Below are 18437 nucleotides of genomic sequence, written 5' to 3' on the forward strand. Positions count from 1 at the left end.
GTATGTATAGTATTGTCAACATGCACCCGGACATCATGTAAGTGTAAATAATGTGTCGATTTCTGTTATCTTTTTATTTACTTTACGCTAAGATACTCGATGGCCCAAAACTTATAAACAAAGTTTTTTTTTTCAATTTAGTAACATGGAGCAAATCTCAACCCTCAACTGATTAACTGATTATTGGAAAATTATTATCCTTGTTTCCGTACTTCATTGCCGATCAGTTGGATACCAGTACTATTTCGTCGATATGCCGTTGTTTAAAGAAAAATGTACAATGATTTTCACTATTTCTGCTGATAGTAATCAGTCGGTAATCCAATTTACCCACTGATGTGTCCGATAAATGGGCAGCATATTGCTTTTCGTGAAACCGACACGCGCTGGCAAAATGCCACGCAAAAATGACGATATCTGTTTAGCTTATTCTGTCGCAACTCGTTGGAGCATGAAGGAGGTATGCCGGACGATGTGGAAGACATAAACTTCGTGCAAATGCTACATTGTGTTGAACTTTCCTACTGGATTATCAGTTACGTGTCTCACACGCAGCTACACACATCATAGAGTATACACCAAAGAATACTTTGATCATTTATTTTGAGAAAGAAAGTGTTCAATGCATTGTATTCTCAGTCACATCTTATGACTTGCCCACACATGTTTTATAACTGTTGATCTGCATATTTTATACAGGGTAGTACACAGTAATGTGCTTATTTACATGAACATTTTTAGAAAACGTGAGGAGGAGCAAGAGGAGAAAACTCGGGTAACTTTTGAAAAAATGTATCTGCATTGATCGATTCTTTTCTTCAACATTCACTTACGTTAATAACTCAGCGGTAAAAACATTTCCTGACGTGTTGGACGAACGAACAGGAGTGTAGAAGAGAACCTCGTTTATTAGCCCTTTGCGGTCGTTTTGAACTTGGACATTGTTGTCGTACTGGTCAGAATTACTTTTACTTGAATGAACAGTGATACATAACTTGTAAGATTCTGAACATTCCATACAGAGTGATCGAGCTTTCTCGTCCAGTATGGGATGAAGGTGGTACCAATGTTCATAATGGTTCAATCCAGTTCAATACCAATGGACGAAAATGGGTAACAAAACCGGTGCTAGAGTGTACCTGGTACCAGAATAAAAATTTCTATAGCTATGGGGAACTGGCCAACAGTTTTCCAGGCAGAAGTAGCTGCAATAATAGAATGTATAAATGTATGCCTTAAAAGAAATTATAGACATGCTAACATTTGCATCTTCTCAGACAGTCAAGCGGCACTTAGAGCCCTCAATACTTTCAAGTGCTATTCAAAAATTGTCTGGGAATGCATTTGCCTTTTACGGCAACTATGTCAGATATGTTCGGTACAACTGTATTGGATTCCTGGCCATTGCGGTATAGAGGGACATGAACAGAACTCGCAAGACGCGGCTCAAGCTCACCCTTCACTGGTCCAGAACCATTCTGTGGAATTTCTGAATGCGTGTTAAAGAATGAGCTGAAGTAATGGGAAGACCGGGAAGATGATGGCTGTACAATTAACCAGTCAAAAAACATTTATCACGCCGAGTATTAAAATTTCTCAACAATTGCTGAGTCTTAATAAGAAAGATTTCAGCACATTCACTGGTCTTATAACAGGACGCTGGCCGAGTAAATACCATCTCAAAAACATGGGTTTAGTGCAAGATGATATTTGCCGCTTTTGTAATGCATTTGCTCTGCAATTGCGGAGCTCTAATAAACATACTTCAACACTTGATAAGGCTATTCTGGAGCCCAAGGAAGTTTGATCTGTGCCGCCGATTAGGACTATACATTTCATCAAACAGATTATTCCTGATTGGCACCTATCTCGCTATAGTTTCCAGTCGACTTCTTCATCAATAAGCAGTAGATAAGCTTGAAGTGTGGTTCACACCCAACAAGGGAAAAAAAATATGAAGGATAAACAAGATTTATTTAATTTTTCGTGAACTTTAATATATATTTACTGTACAATGTGTTTTAGTGTGCTGTTTTTATATAAACACTAGCTGACCATATACATCATTGTTAGTGGATATATTGTTTGTTAAATTAAAAAAAATTAATATATTGATAGTGTGTTTAAATGTTTTAACTATCTATAAAACAACATCAAGTTCAATTGTCCCATGTTGATATTCTAGGCATAGCTGTCCCGTTATGAATTTTTAAACTTATAATCAAGCTTGATTGATTCAAGTGAGGGGAACTTTTCACATTTCATTAGACAATAGTTTACTGCTCATAAAAAAACCGGTGTATTGCTTAACTGAATTGTTTGAAGCTTCTGGTAGACAAATATGCTAGAAAACTTTGATTGCGTTTTTCTCAGTTGCTGATTTTGGAACATGGGACAACTATGCGTAGAACTATCTTTCTATATATTTCGTTGTATTTCCGCCAAAACGTTATTCACTATATAAAATGATTATCAGAGACAAGATTCAAGATTTTTGCCCGCTTGTAGAGAATGTGTTCCTTTGTAACACAGAACATATATTAGGGTCTATTTTTTATTAATAATTTTTGTTTTTAAAGCATGCTTATTTCACCCGAAATTTTTTTATCATTTCCCCTTCACAGAAATGAAACATTAAGCTCTATGACACACAGTTGTGCAAATGGTGCAACCTTGCCACACAATTGTAGTCTATACGTACACTACATAACGCCGTGGAGTTGCCGGCCTAGAATAGCACTTCGGGTCTTGGTCCCTGTCCCTGTCGTATGAGGCGACTAATCGGGTGACAACGCGTGTAAGGGCGCGGTAAAGCCTATTGGAGATTGCACGGGGGAAATACCGTGTACAGGAGCCACGAAAGGAGTGCCAAGCACATCAGGATTGACGCCAGTAAGATCCTGATTACGACATACTGGTTACGACATAGAAAACGGACACGATACGGAAACGATTTCAACACGACGCTAAAGGCTGACAGTCGTACTATCCTGTTCCCTGAGTAAGGAAGGGTGACACCGTCCTGAAATGGCGTTTGGGCTAATAGTGAGGTTGCCCCCGTCCCGGTAATAACTTGGCAAGTCTTCGGGTACGTTCGATGCTCGTCTAGGCCCAGGCACTAGGTACTAGGCATCAGATGTCACATTCCTGACTTGCGCTGATCTGGCTCTGAACACGGTCCCCATGAAGGACCGTGTCAACCCCTGCATGGCCTCACTGCTTGCATAGATAACCATGGGATCACTGGTAGTGACTATGTACAACGAGCGGAGATAGCGGCCCGAAGTTGGGACCCAGAAAAATATGAATAGTTGCAATAACACACCAACAAACGATGGAGAGGAGAATGTGTTCGCGAGAAGCGGACGAATGCTGAGGTCACCTGTCACTCGAGTAGCCACAACGAGTACAAGCAACACAAAACCACAAGAAGTGTTTGCTGCCCAAGCATTCCAAGGAGATCTTGGCTCCGTACAGAGCCAGTTGTTTACGCTGACCTCAAGCGCATCCCAAGAAGGGCAACTTGGGAGGCTCAGCATCACGGACGTTAGGAAAAAGGTCAACGAACTTTACGAGTTCGTAAAGGACAAAAACAATGTCCACTTAAAAATAAAACATCTGGTGACGAGCATCAGATCAGTCGTCATGGTTGCTGAACGTGAGCATAAGGAGCTGCAGATGAGAGCAGAGGGTGCTGAAAAGGCTCGCTCGAGGCGAATGAGAAACCCGTCGAGATACTTGAGACGCCGAAGGGTCCTCTGAACACACGATCGGACAAGAGAAGGAGGGACACCCCAGGAGAAGAAGAAGAGCTGAAAAAGGCCAAGAACGATCTGAGTAACGCGAAAGGAGGTGAAAGCAGTGAATGGCGTACTGTCGATAACCAGACAGAAAAACGCAAAAAACAGAAGGAGAAGAAGAAAAAAGTTGAGCAGGAAAAGAAGAAACTCGGACCTCGAGTGGAGCGAATCAAGGGCGATGCTTTGATCGTTGAAGTGTCAGCAGGAGTATCGTATGCAGCTATCCTTCGGAAAGTGAGAGACGATCCTGAGTTGCAGACACTGGGCGAGAACGTCGTGAAAACTAGGCGCACGCAGAAAGGCGAGATGCTCTTCGAGCTTAAAAAAGATCCAGCGGTTAAGAGCTCTGCTTTCAAACAACTCATTGAGAAGTCACTAGGGGAGGAGGCGAAGGTGAGAGCTCTCTCTCAGGAATCAACCATCGAGTGCCGGTATCTGGACGAGATCACGACTGTTGAGGAATTGAGAACTGCGTTACAGTCACAATGTGACCTTGGCGATGTGCCAATGACAATCCGGCTGAGAAAGGCATACGGTGGGACACAAACGGCCTCGATACGGCTCTCGAAACAAGCTGCGAATAAACTGGTGGAGAAGGGTAAAATAAAAGTGGGGTGGTCCGTGTGCCCGATGAAAGCTACCCCTCGTATGGCCAAGCAAATGGAGAGATGCTTTCAATGCATGGGCTTCGGTCACCAGGCGAAAAACTGCGGTGGTCCTGACAGATCGAAATTGTGCAGGAAGTGCGGGACGGAAGGTCACGTTGCTAGAGACTGCACAAAGCAACCGAGGTGCATGTTGTGCAAGGAGGAGGACGGAAACGACCACGTCACAGGTAGCTTCAAATGTCCAGCGTACAAAAAGGCGATTGCGGGTTCGCAGTAATGGAGGTTACCCAGCTCAACCTGAATCATTGCGACATAGCACAGCAATTGTTGTGGCAGTCAACAACTGAAACTAAATGCGTCGTTGCAATGATCGCAGAACCGTACCGAGTTCCTCGCGATAACGGAAAATGGGTGGTGGATAAAGCAGGGATGGCTGCAATACTAGTGATGGGAAGGTACCCCATCCAAGAAGTGGTGGAAAGCTCACAGGAAAGTTTCGTGATCGTCAAAATCAACGGAATCTTCATGTGTAGTTGCTATGCACCCCCAAGATGGTCAGCGGAACAGTTTCACGAGATGTTGGACGTACTCACGGATAAGGTCAGCGGCCGCAAACCAGTCATCATCGGAGGAGTCTTCAACGCCTGGGCTGAGGAGTGGGGAAGCAGATGCACCAACGCCAGGGGGTACAGCCTACTAGAAGCCTTCGCAAAACTAGACGTCACACTTCTGAACGAAGGCACTAGCAGCACCTTTCGAAGGGACGGCTGCGAATCCATCATCGATGTAACTTTCTGCAGTCCATCACTGGCGGCTAACACGAAGTGGAGAGTGTCGGAGGGATACACACACAGCGACCACCAGGCAATCCTGTATAGTGTCGGCCAACGGAATCCCGCAGCGGTACGGAATACAAGAACCTTTGAGCGGAAGTGGAGGACAAAGGTTTTTGACAAGGAGCTTTTCGTCGAAGCACTACGCATAGACAGCAGAACTCTTAATCTGAGCGCCGACGGGCTGACAGGAACATTGGTGAGGGCATGCGATACAGCGATGCCGAGAAGACTGAACCCGACGAATGAACGACGTCCAGCCTACTGGTGGAACGAGACACTCAGCATCCTCCGCGCTAACTGTCTACGAGCCAGAAGAAGAGTCCAGAGGGCACGAACCGATGTAGAGAGAGAGGAGCACCGCGCGTCTTTCCGAGCGACCAGAGCCGTCTTGAAACGAGAGATACGTAGGAGCAAATCGAACTGCTATATGGAGCTGTGTCGAGACGTCGACGCAAATCCTTGGGGTGAAGCTTATCGAATCGTGATGGCGAAATTCCGTAGTTCAACGACTCCCATGGAATTATGTCCGGGAAAACTCGAGGTCATTGTGAATGGACTCTTTCCGCAGCACGACCCACCGACGTGGCCACCCACACTGTACGGTGAGGACGAAGCAGAGAACGCACAAGTCACCAACGAAGAACTCATCGCGGTGGCAAAAGGTCTAAAGTTGAAAAAAGCACCCGGCCCCGACAGAATCCCCAATGTGGCCCTGAAATCGGCGATCCTTGCTTTCCCCGACATGTTCAGGGTGGTGCTGCAGAAATGCCTGAATGACGGTCTCTTCCCTGCGGAATGGAAGATACAAAAGTTGGTGCTGCTCCCGAAACCAGGAAAGCCACCTGGAGATCCAGCGTCGTATAGGCCTATTTGTTTGTTGGATACTTTGGGAAAGCTCTTGGAAAGGGTTATTCTCAACAGACTGGTGAAATGCACGGAGGATGACCACGGATTGTCGAAAATGCAGTTCGGGTTCCGGAAAGGAAAGTCGACAGTGGACGCTATTCGGACAGTTATCGAGAAAGCTCAGGTCTCGCTTAAACAGAAACGAAGAGGCGACCGTTACTGCGCGGTGATTTTGATTGACGTGAAGAACGCCTTCAATAGTGCCAGCTGGAAGGCCATCGCCGAGGCGCTACACAGATTGAAGGTCCCTGGCTACCTGTACAGGATACTGAGGAGTTATTTCCAGAATCGGATCCTGGTATACAACACAGACAGGGGACAGATAGTGAAGAATATCTCGGCGGGAGTTCCACAAGGTTCCATCCTAGGTCCCACGCTTTGGAACACGATGTACGACGGTGTTCTAAGGCTGAAGCTACCCAGAGGTGTGGAGATCGTGGGCTTCGCGGACGACATCGTAACAACGGTAATCGGCGAGACGCTTCAGGAGGTGGAAATGTTGGCGACTGAGGCTGTAGACATGATCGGTAGTTGGATGGACAGCGTAAAGCTCCAGATGGCACATCACAAAACCGAAGTGCTGTTAGTGAGCAATCGTAAGGCAGTGCTGCGGGCAGAGGTATCGGTCGGAGGACATACCATCGTTTCGAAGCGGGCGGTGAAGTACCTCGGAGTCATGATCGACGACCGGCTGAACTTCAACCAGCACGTCGACTATGCATGTGGGAAGGCATCAAAGGCCATCAACGTGGTGGCGAGGATCATGCCAAATAGCTTTGGCCCAAGCAGCAGCAAGAGGCGTCTCTTGGCAAGTGTATCTTCGTCGATACTGAGGTATGGTGGCCCTGCCTGGTTGGCAGCTCTGGAAACCCACCGAAATCGGAGGAAGCTGAACAGCACATTCCGACTCATGGCCATGCGAGTCGTAAGTGCTTATAGGACCATTTCGACAGAAGCTGTGTGTGTAATCGAAGGAAAGATTCCCATCTGCATCACTCTGGCGGAAGATAGCGAGTGCTACAAGCGACGGGAAAGCAGAGGTATCCGGAAATTGATGAGGGCGGAGTCGTTGGACAAATGGCAGTATGAATGGGATAGGCAGAAAATGGTAGATGGACGTACAGGCTGATACCGGTACTTTCGACCTGGTTGAACAGGAAACACGGTGAAGTTAACTTTTACTTGACGCAGTTTCTGTCTGGGCATGGCTGTTTCAGGCAATATCTACACCGGTTCGGGCACGCAGTTTCACCCCTCTGTCCGGAGTGTGGAGATATGGAGGAAACACCGGAGCACGTCGTTTTTGTCTGTCCCAGGTTCACCGAAAGGCGCGAGGGGCTGCCTGCACTTCATGTCGGGAATATTGTGGAAGAGATGTGTCGCCACGAGATGATCTGGAATGCCGTGAGCAGTGCAATCACACAAATCATGTCGGAGCTGATGCGAAGGTGGAGGGCTGACCAAAGTGCTGACAACGTCCGACGGTGAAAGGTGAACAACGGCGACGGCTGTTGCAAGAGATGGTACCTCACGAGAGTAGCTGTGACGGGGTGCGCGTTGTGTTGGAGGGCACCACCTAATCGGCTCTCCGCTGGGAAGAGAAATCCTGCGAGGGTGACTGTGACGGGGCGCGCGTCAAGTTGGAGGGCGCTTCCTAATCGGTGCACGTCTCGACAGGTAAACGGATACTGCCGCGGAAAACAGCAAAAGGCCTGCCTGACAACGCCTGATCGTGGCCTGGATGGAGGAACACCGCGAACAATTCGAAGGAACGAGCATCAAGGATGAAGCCACGATCAAAATGGTGAATACCCCACGAGAGTAGCTGTGACGGAGTGCGCGTCAGGTTGGAGGGCACTGCCTAATCGGCGCTCCGTTGGGAAGAGAAATCCTGCGAGGGTGACTGTGACGGGGCGCGTGTCAAGTTGGAGGGCGCTTCCTAATCGGTTCACGTCTCGACAGGTGAGAAACCCCGCGAGGGTGGCTGTGACGGGTTGCGCGTCAAGTTGGAGGGCAATTCCTAATCGGTTCACGTCTCGACGGGTAAATGGATGCCTGCGAAGAGGACATCAGCGCAGTGGAATTAATAACGAATAGAAAGGAAAAAATATTGAGAAAAAGGGAAGGACAACGCTAGTTAGCGTTGAAAACTCGAGAAGTGCATGAGCACAGCCGCCCCCTGAAGTAGTCGCCTAGATGTGGTCCCAGGGGGAATAACGGCAACGAGTAGAGGGCTTGGTTTTTGTGGGTGCGATCCCCACTCGACGTCTGGGTTAACCCTTCCCAGGTAAGGCTGGTAGAGCGTTCCTCACCTCTTTAAAAAAAAAAACGTAAAAAACGTAACGTAAACGTAAAAATGTAGTCTATGTCGAATTGTGTGGCAAGGTTGCACCATTTGCACAACTCAATTGGATTTGAGCAGAACGGATTACAGAATGCAATATTGCGATCCATTCGGGTAATTCGGGTAATTCTGACTCGATCGGATTTCAGAACATAGGAGAGTCTAGAATTTCAGAGAAAACAACGCTACCGATTTCCTCAGTGGGTATTTTTTCGACTAATCAAAGTAAAAATGTGCGTGTGAGGTAATCCTCGCTTTTGCAGTTCAATCTCATGCATGGCAGAAACCTCTGAGACCGAATACGTATAATGTGGTAATGGAGCTCATTAAAAACTTTATTCTTTGTTTGAATACACGTGCTGTAATGTCATGACAATGCATGCGTTTTGGCCTGGCAATATCCTGGCCTGTGTCGGTTTTTCTCATGATAACGTCTCGCAAGTGAATGTATTGTTTTACGCCGCTTCTGTTGATTCAGTCGAATGAATCGCAATCGTTCGCTTTTTACCTTTGCATATATGTCGAACATGATTCATCGGCATAGCTCACGACTTCGTAGATTGACGTTATCCTGATCACGCCGAATCATCGTACGATACATATAAAAATCCACGCATTTTTTGTTTCGTATCCTTTAGCTATATGTTCATAAATATTAATTCAAAACGAGTAATGATGTTCATAATGTATGAAGCGTCTGTGGCGGGATCTAGTTTTTTAAAGATTGTGCAATATCCATGTTGTCCCTCCAGAACGGCCAGTGGATTTTCGTCAAAGAGATTCCATGCGACTTACACTGTGGTCACACGTATTGTAGAGCTCATCACCACGTTTAGACGGCAAACGTTAGGAACATTAAAACAATCGAAGAATAAGAAAGCATCGTCTGAAAGATGTGTGTCGATGATGAACTCCACATTATTTTTTCATCTTCGAATCACAATTTCTTGCGTCGCTGTGCAGTCGCCAGCAATGTCTTCAAAAACATTCGCATTGGATATACAAACATGCTCTTCAGTTGATGTTCTATCAGGATTGATGATAATAGCGTGATTTTCATTCTGCATTCTGAGCAAATTTCAATAATTCATCGCGCACATTCAAAAAGCTCGCCTGCGGTGCACCTGACTCTAGACGAATTGAACTAAAAATATTCACAAAAATTTCTCCATAGGCCACCCTATTTGGTATTAGATGTATGGTAATCGGTATCCTAGCGGTATCATATATAGTTTACAACCTATTCTCATGTCTATCAAGTTTTTTGTGCATAATTTCATCAAAATCGATCGAGACGTTTTGGAGGAGTTCGGTAACAAACATCGTGCTACGAAATTTTTATATATACAGCCATTCCATGTCAAACCGATAAAGTGGTTCTGAGATTTTCGTGAAAATTTGTAGTTTTGTTCTTTATCGCAAAACATTTGACCCGTATTTTTTATTTTTTTCATTACGGTGACCTATATATTTGTTTGGCATGGAATGTCTGTATATATATACACTGAATTGTGTAACGCAAAGCTCATTTTCTATAAATTAAGGAACATTTAATGCTGTAGCACTACTGCTTGTTATTTTTTCCAAATCTGTTCTTTCATTTCGCCTTCATGCGTATTTTATTCAAAAGATAACAAATCGGTGGAATAGAAAATCATTTGTATGATATCCGTGAGGTCATTCGCTATCCAACTCTTGACGAGTAAAGGGCAGTAGAGCGCATTATTGAAACAACTTATATATTAAGTTACACATATTTATTATTAATATTATTATTCAATTCATTTGTTCATTGTTTGATATTATTATCATAATTTTTTTTTGCTATTTTTTTAAAGATTATTGTTAAAATCAATAATAATTTAGAAATAAGACAGACATTTTTGTAAAATGGAGAATAGTGGAGGATCTCCAGAGATGGAGATCTCCGATAATGAATCTCATACAAGATCTGGGAAAAAACATAAACGAGTCCCTAATAAGGAAGATAATTCTTCTGGGGACGAATCCGCTCATCCTACCAAGCCCCCCTCTAAGAAAATTGCAAGCCTCCCTTCTCAACCCACTGTTACTTCCACTCCCCCTCTCCCATCATCGATTTCGCTTCCCCCTTCTGATGCTTCCGATCCAACCCAATCCTCGTCCTCGTCCTCATCCTCGTCCTCGTCCTCGTCCTCGTCCTCGTCCTCGTCTTCCCCCTCTGTTGTCACCGCTCCACGTGTCAGAGTTTATCCAGAAGATGCACCTGGAACTGGCCCTTGGGTTGTTTTCCTCCGGCCAAAACCAAAAGGAAAAAACCTTAACATGATTCAGATCATGAAAGATCTGGCCAGATACACTTCTGTATCTGAAATTCGCAGGGTTAGACCGAACAAATTGCGAGTTGTCGTGAATGAACGGAAACACGCAAACGAGATTGTTGCTGATCAACATTTCACTCTCGAATATCGAACATTTATACCCTCCCATAACGTATAAATTGAGGGGGTGATAACTGAAACGGGTCTGACGAGCGAACTAATAAAAGCAGAAGGAAAAGGCAAGTTCAAGAAGCTCCCCTCAATGGAAGTGAAAATCTTGGACTGTCGCCAACTCGGGAAACTTTCCCATGATGGGGACCAAACTAAATTTACGCCGTCCGACTCGTTTCGAGTCACCTTTGCTGGTGCCGCCCTCCCTGACTACGTTATGGTGGACAAATTGAGACTACCTGTGCGACTCTTCGTGCCAAAGCCCATGACTTGCAACAAATGCAAGTCAGTTGGTCACACTTCGGATTATTGTGCCAACAAGGAGCGCTGTGCCACTTGCGGAGAGCAACATGAGGGGAAATCCTGCAGTGCGACTGAGCATAAATGTCCATATTGCGGGGGATCCCCACACGAGCTCTCAGTTTGTGAAAATTACAAGAGTCGCTGGGAGAAACAGAAGCGCTCTTTGAAGGAACGCTCGAAACGCACTTTTGCGGATATTTGAAAGGGCGCTTCTCCACTGGCCCAACAACAACAACCAATCAACACACAAAATGTCTTCGCCACGTTGCCCGTTGACGAAACAGAAGCGGACACAGCTAACGGGGGCACACCGTTCATTTTCCAAGGGAATCCCCGGCGCAAAAATGTGACCACTCCCAAAGTTCAAGGACAAGCCCCTCCGGTGATACCCCCTGTTAGCATGCCTAAAAAATCGAGTGCAGCGGACAAGCAAAATCAGGTTCCTCCTGGTTTCCGTGGGAATAATTCACCTTCGAATGGCCCAGCACTCGAGGGGACATCAAAAACCCCAACTGTCCCTGTTATTCCGTCCAGTTCAACTTCCCAATCGGGATTTATAAAGTTGTCTGACCTTTTGGACCAAATCTTCAAGTGTTTTAATGTTTCCGACTCCATCAGAACCCTTGTCATCTCAATGCTTCCAGTATTAAAGACAATTTTGCAACAATTGATGCAAACATGGCCCCTCCTTGCAATGATTATCTCTCTTGATGTCTAATTCAAATAGAGAGGTCGGAGATATCACTGTTTTACAGTGGAATTGTCGTAGTCTTATCCCTAAATTGGATACATTCAAAATTTTAATTCATAACTTCAATTGTGACGTTTTTGCTCTGTCCGAAACTTGGCTTTCTTCGCGAGATGATATCTCTTTCCACGATTTTAATATTATACGCTTGGACCGTGTTGACAGATACGGAGGGGTGCTATTGGGGATCAATAAGTGCCACTCATTTTTTAGAATTGACCTTCCACCTATTGGGGGGATCGAAGCTGTTGCTTGTCATGCAAACATCAGAGGCAAAGACCTCTGTATTGTCAGCTTGTATTGGCCTCCGAGAGCTGCGGTTAGCCGCAAACAACTTGATGACATGTGCTCACTCCTTCCTGAGCCACGATTGATCTTGGGAGACTTCAACTCTCACGGAACTGCCTGGGGGGAACAGTACGATGACAATCGTTCATTGTTGATATATGACCTTTGTAACAGCTTCAATATGACCGTTTTAAACACTGGGGAAACAACACGTGTACCTAAACCTCCTGCTAAACCAAGTGCTCTTGACCTCTCGCTTTGCTCGAATTCACTATCGTTATATTGCAAGTGGAATGTAATCCAGAACCCCAACGGTAGTGATCACTTGCCAATCAAAATTTCCATCACCATTGGGTCGAATTCTTCTGAATCTATAAACATGGCATATGACCTCACAAGACACATTGACTGGAAAAAATATGCGGACGCGATTGCTCTAGCCATCAATTCCAGAGATGGTTTACCTCCATTGGAGGAGTATAACTTCCTTTCTCGTTTGATCTATGACAGCGCGGTTCGCGCTCAAACGAAACCCATCCCAGGTTCCACCATTTCCCGAAGGCCTCCCAATCTATGGTGGGATAGCCAATGTTCCAAGCTTTATGTAGAAAAATCGAATGCATTTAAAGCTTTTCGGAAACGTGGAACCCCTGAAAATTTTCAAACGTATTTAGCCCTTGAAGATCAATTTAAAAACTTAATCAAAGGGAAAAAACGTGCTTATTGGCGAAATTTCGTGGGAGGTTTGTCACGAGAAACGTCAATGAAAAAATTATGGAAAGTGGCTCGAAACATGAGAAATCGCTCTTCAACGAATGAAAGCGAAGAATATTCACATCGATGGATTTTTAATTTTGCACGGAAGGTTTGTCCTGATTCCGCTCCTGTGCAAAAAATTGTTCGAGATATACCACAAGATAGGTGCGATCTTGATTCCGAGTTTTCGATGGTAGAATTCTCTCTTGCTCTCCTTTCATGTAACAATTCTGCTCCGGGATCGGATAGAATTAAGTTCAACTTGCTGAAAAACCTCCCTGATGTGGCGAAACATCGCTTGTTGAATTTATTCAATCGGTTTCTGGAGAATAATATTGTTCCAGATGATTGGAGACAAGTACGAGTTATAGCTATTCAAAAACCCGGAAAACCCGCGTCCGACTTCAATTCGTACCGCCCAATAGCAATGCTGTGTTGTATACGGAAATTGTTGAAGAAAATGATCTTGTTTCGCCTTGATCGATGGGTTGAAACGAATGGCCTACTCTCAGATACACAATATGGGTTCCGCAGGGGCAAGGGGACGAATGATTGTCTTGCGTTGCTTTCTTCAGAAATTCAAATGGCTTACGCCGAAAAAAACAAATGGCTTCAGTATTCTTGGACATAAAGGGGGCCTTCGATTCTGTTTCAATAGAGGTTTTGTCGGACAAATTACACTCTCGGGGTCTGCCGCCTCTATTGAATAATATGTTATATAACTTGCTTTGTGAGAAACATTTGAACTTTTCTCACGGAGATTCGGCAGTAAGTTGGTTCTCTTACATGGGCCTCCCCCAGGGCTCATGTTTAAGCCCCCTTTTGTACAACTTCTATGTAAGCGACATCGACAATTGCCTTACACAAAATTGCAGCCTAAGACAACTTGCAGATGATGGAGTGGTGTCTGTCGTAGGACCAAACGAATCCGACCTGCAAGGACCCTTACAAGATACTTTGAACAATTTTTCAACCTGGGCCATTGGGCTAGGGATCGAATTCTCCACGGAGAAAACAGAGATGGTGGTTTTTTCTAGGAAGCATAGACCAGCAAAACCAAAGCTTCAACTTTTGGGTAAACCGATCACTCATGCTATGTCATTCAAGTATCTTGGGGTCTGGTTCGACTCCAAATGTACTTGGGGGGCCCATATTAGGTATCTGAGTAAAAAATGTCAACAAAGAATAAACTTTCTCCGTACAATTACCGGCACCTGGTGGGGAGCCCACCCAGAAGATCTTATAATGTTGTATCGAACAACTATTCTCTCAGTGATGGAGTATGGCAGTTTCTGTTTTCAATCAACTGCCAAAACACACCTCATTAAACTCGAGCGAATTCAGTATCTTTGTCTCCGTATCGCGTTGGGATGTATGCCCTCAACGCATACCATGAGCCTCGAGGTTTTGGCAGGCCTACTCCCACTAAAAGATCGCTTCAATTTATTATCTCTTCGGTTCTTCATCCGGTGTAAGGTCATGAACCCATTGGTGATCGGAAATTTTGAGCAGCTGATCGAGCTAAATTTTCACTCCGGATTCATGAGTTCATATCATGAATTCATCTCCATGCAGGTTGATCCTCTTCGTATATTCCCAACCGTGTTTGTTTCCCTGACTACATCAATTCCTCTGTGCATTTTGATCTGTCCATGAAGCAAGATATCCATGGATATTCAGATTACCAACGATCGCGGATCGCTCCAACGATCTTCGATGAAAAGTATGGGGGTATCAATTGTGATAATATGTACTTTACTGATGGGTCCACTATAAACGAGTCCACAGGATTTGGAGTGTTCAACGAATTTTTTAGCACCTCACACAGTCTTCAGAATCCTTGCTCAGTGTATATTGCTGAATTGGCAGCAATTCATTGGGCGCTGGACAGCGTCGCCTCACGACCTGTTGAACACTATTACATTGTAACGGATAGTCTTAGCTCTGTCGAAGCTATCCATTCAGTGAGGCCGGAAAAGCACTCGCCGTACTTCCTTGAGAGAATACGAGAAATTTTGAGTGCTTTATCCAGACGCTGTTATGTCATTACCTTTATCTGGGTCCCTTCACATTGCTCCATTCCGGGTAATGAGAGGGCTGACTCATTAGCAAAGGTAGGTGCAATTGAAGGCGATATTTATCAGCGTCAAATCGCCTTCAATGAATTTTATTCTTTAGTCCGCAAAAATACCATCGCTAACTGGCAACGCAAGTGGAATGAAGATGAATTGGGCCGGTGGTTTCACTCGATTATCCCTAAGGTTAGCCTCAAACCGTGGTTCAAAAGTCTGGACTTGAGTCGGGACTTTATTCGCACCTTCTCCCGACTCATGTCCAATCACTGTTCGTTAGATGCACTACTCTTCCGTTTCAATCTTGCCAGCAGCAATCTCTGCGTTTGTGGCCAAGGTTATCACGACATCGAGCACATTGTTTGGTCGTGCGAGGTGTATCTGGTCGCCAGATCGAATTTAAAAAACTCCCTTCGGGCCCGAGGAAGACAACCCAATGTGCCGGTGAGAGATGTGTTGGCTCGGTTAGACCTTGATTACATGTCCCATATATATGTTTTCCTTAAAGCTATAGATCTTCGTGTGTGATTGTCCCTACATCCTTATACCCTCCTTTCCTTCCTTTGCGGGTAATTCGTCCCCTTGCTATAAATAGTAGAATAAGTTGAAATGTAAATACACTATAGATATACGAATAGATTTATAAATTGGGTGTTCATCAACATTGTTACAATTTCCTTATATCCCATCCTTCTCCTAAAAATATGTCACCCTCCTAAACTCGAGTACACCGCGAGTAATCGGTTTTCCACCTTACTAACCATAGATGTAAGAAAATTGTTTATATATATAGTGTTAAAATTATATTTAAGAATTCGGCTCCTTTAAACTTAAGTAACTGAGCCTGTAAAAATAAACGAATTAAAAAAAAAAATATCCGTGAGGAATACATATTGATTTTTTTTTTTTGCCTTTTCCAACATTGTGTTTCTTTTGGCGTTATTAAAAATGCTTTTAATTTTGGGACATCGAGTATTCGGACCTTTATTAATGAGCAATTGTGCTATTTAACCCCCATACTGAAAATTCATGAATTACTCATTTAAATCTCGTTACATCGCCTCTCCGAAATCCTTTATCGCATTTTCGATGGATTTACTACCCACAGGAACTGAAAGAAGCATGTAAGGTATGTGATATGATACAAATTCATAGTGTTGAAGTGAGAGAAATACTAAATCTTTAATGCATTCTGTCCCTCCCTGACCATTTGATCACAATCACCATACAGTCGTTCGAAAAGTCGTTGGTACAGAATATGTTCTATGGCCTCTCGCCATCACTCGAGTCGGCACTGAAATCAATTCCCCGATGGAGACTGGTCCAAGCCGCCTTACCACACGTCATGCACTGTGCCGGTGCACTCATGCATAATCGGTAATAATTGAACAAACGACACTCTATTACGGCAAATGACTTGTTTCATCCACACAGTGTGAAGGATCTACAAGCACTGGGAGCCGCAGAGACCAAAATCCTTTACACGTTGCACTGGATTTTGCTGTTTGCTGCCGAGGAATGTGCCGACGATGATATGGAGGCAAATAAAGGTTCGAGGAATCATCAAAACTATCTATTTTCAATCCCCACTATTTCGGTAAAATGTAACACATAACTACACCAACGTTAGTTCTGATCTCAACAACACATTGCAGCTTTTCGTTTACATATTTGCACCCATTGCCCATATGCTGAAGGAATCTGATTTTCAAAACATTCGCCTGGAGAATGGTCTTAAGATGTGGCAAGGCATGTGGGAATATCGTGCACCGAATGCACCTTGTTTTATTGCTCCAGTTAAACCGAGAGCGCGTCATTTTCTGAACTCCGTCAGTACCACTCCATCTGTAGAAGTATTTTCTCCGAGTAAGACTTTTCTTCATTTACATCAAACGTGATGTTTTTAATCATTTAATTCAATTGTAGAAAAACAGGAAAACAATCATCACGGAATCGATTCTCCTCCGAGTATTTCGTTTTCAGAAACTCCGAAGCACGAAGATGATATGTCCTACGTTTCATCGCCAAAGGATTTCGTATTTCCTGAGACAATTCCCGAGGAAGCATCGAGCGTCGAGGAAGAACGTGTCGTAATATTCCAGCTTCCAGTTGGTAGCAATTTCGCAGATCCTTCCTTTTACACCGTTGACGCTAGTCTTTTGCATCACTCCACCAATCGAAGGGGAAGCAAACAACTTGCTCATCCACCAGGCAGAGAACGGTCCGATAAAACGGCGAGTAAATTCGATTTCGATCGAATTGATACATTCAGTGTAGGTATCGAAACTGGATCACACAGTTCGATTCAATTCAATTAAAATAATAAATAATTTAAAATAACAAATAATACATCAAAAAAATCTAGAAAGGTGACGACTCGAAACCTAAAACAAGCTCCTCTACTGAGAGAGAATCACTAGAGACGGATCCCAAGTACCCACAGTGCGCAAAAGGTGACGTTGTAGCTGCAACATTTCTCGATGTTGCAGTTTTACGTTGCCTCTTCATATCTCATTGGCAAGAGGATGGGGTATATTGGAGTTTACACTATCTCTACAACAGGTTTGGTCGATCTTGATCATGTTTGATTATTCGATGTTAATTTATAATGACTTTTTCAAAGATTACGAGACATCAGTGAGGATTCTTCAATGCCACCTTCACAGCCAAGAAGACGTTCCAATTCACTACCGATTCCTCAGATAGAAATTTCTTTGTATCAAGGACCAAACAGTAGCAACCGCGACAGTCCCAGTACCGGTTCTGTTAACAAGGATTACATAGAGATTCCAGACCCCCCGATTAGTGCTCTTTTGATCGATTCGCCTTATCATGCACCGTCGAAACCGTCCAGCAGCAACGAGCAAAGTACTCCAACGGCCGAGAGGAAGGGAAGTGAAAAGAAGCGCCGAGTGAAAATGGCCGACTTACGAACATTAATTGAAACGCGTATTTTATCAAAATCTGACCGAGGACTGGAGAAGATTGGTCTCGACGCAGCAGCGAATGGGAAACTTTTGCAACATTTGGTTCGTATTACATATACATGGGAAAAGAAATTAAATTTATTTATTTGTTCATTTGTTCGACAGGAATGCCATCGCAGTTTGGATACCGGTGAGAAGCAGTTGTCCAGATCTGCCTCGCTGATATCACGAGCACCATCAACGAACCTGGTTAAAGGAAAAAGCATGCCTAGTTTAAGGTAAATTGTACACAATAATTCCACTATCAATGAGAAAGTCGATGTGCTTCATTTGTGTTATTTTATTCTCTAACTCCAACTGTATGCTAATAACATCAAT

At 44.2% G+C, this 18437-nt stretch overlaps 1 protein-coding gene across 1 annotated transcript in view; it reads left to right on the plus strand.

Annotated features, from left to right (window-relative positions):
* The window catches only part of LOC129763412 (protein unc-80 homolog), a 111405-nt gene that overhangs the window by 42671 nt on the left and 50297 nt on the right, over positions 1 to 18437 (plus strand). Inside the window, exons 5-13 of the mRNA XM_055762449.1 lie at positions 11 to 37; positions 16241 to 16261; positions 16364 to 16509; positions 16567 to 16729; positions 16788 to 16998; positions 17059 to 17405; positions 17498 to 17694; positions 17756 to 18161; positions 18225 to 18337. Coding sequence (XP_055618424.1) covers positions 11 to 37; positions 16241 to 16261; positions 16364 to 16509; positions 16567 to 16729; positions 16788 to 16998; positions 17059 to 17405; positions 17498 to 17694; positions 17756 to 18161; positions 18225 to 18337 — 1631 coding nt within the window. The remainder of the gene's footprint in view (positions 1 to 10; positions 38 to 16240; positions 16262 to 16363; positions 16510 to 16566; positions 16730 to 16787; positions 16999 to 17058; positions 17406 to 17497; positions 17695 to 17755; positions 18162 to 18224; positions 18338 to 18437) is intronic.

The sequence above is a fragment of the Toxorhynchites rutilus genome, chromosome 1, assembly GCF_029784135.1.
Source record: "Toxorhynchites rutilus septentrionalis strain SRP chromosome 1, ASM2978413v1, whole genome shotgun sequence".
Taxonomy (NCBI): Eukaryota; Metazoa; Arthropoda; class Insecta; order Diptera; family Culicidae; genus Toxorhynchites; species Toxorhynchites rutilus.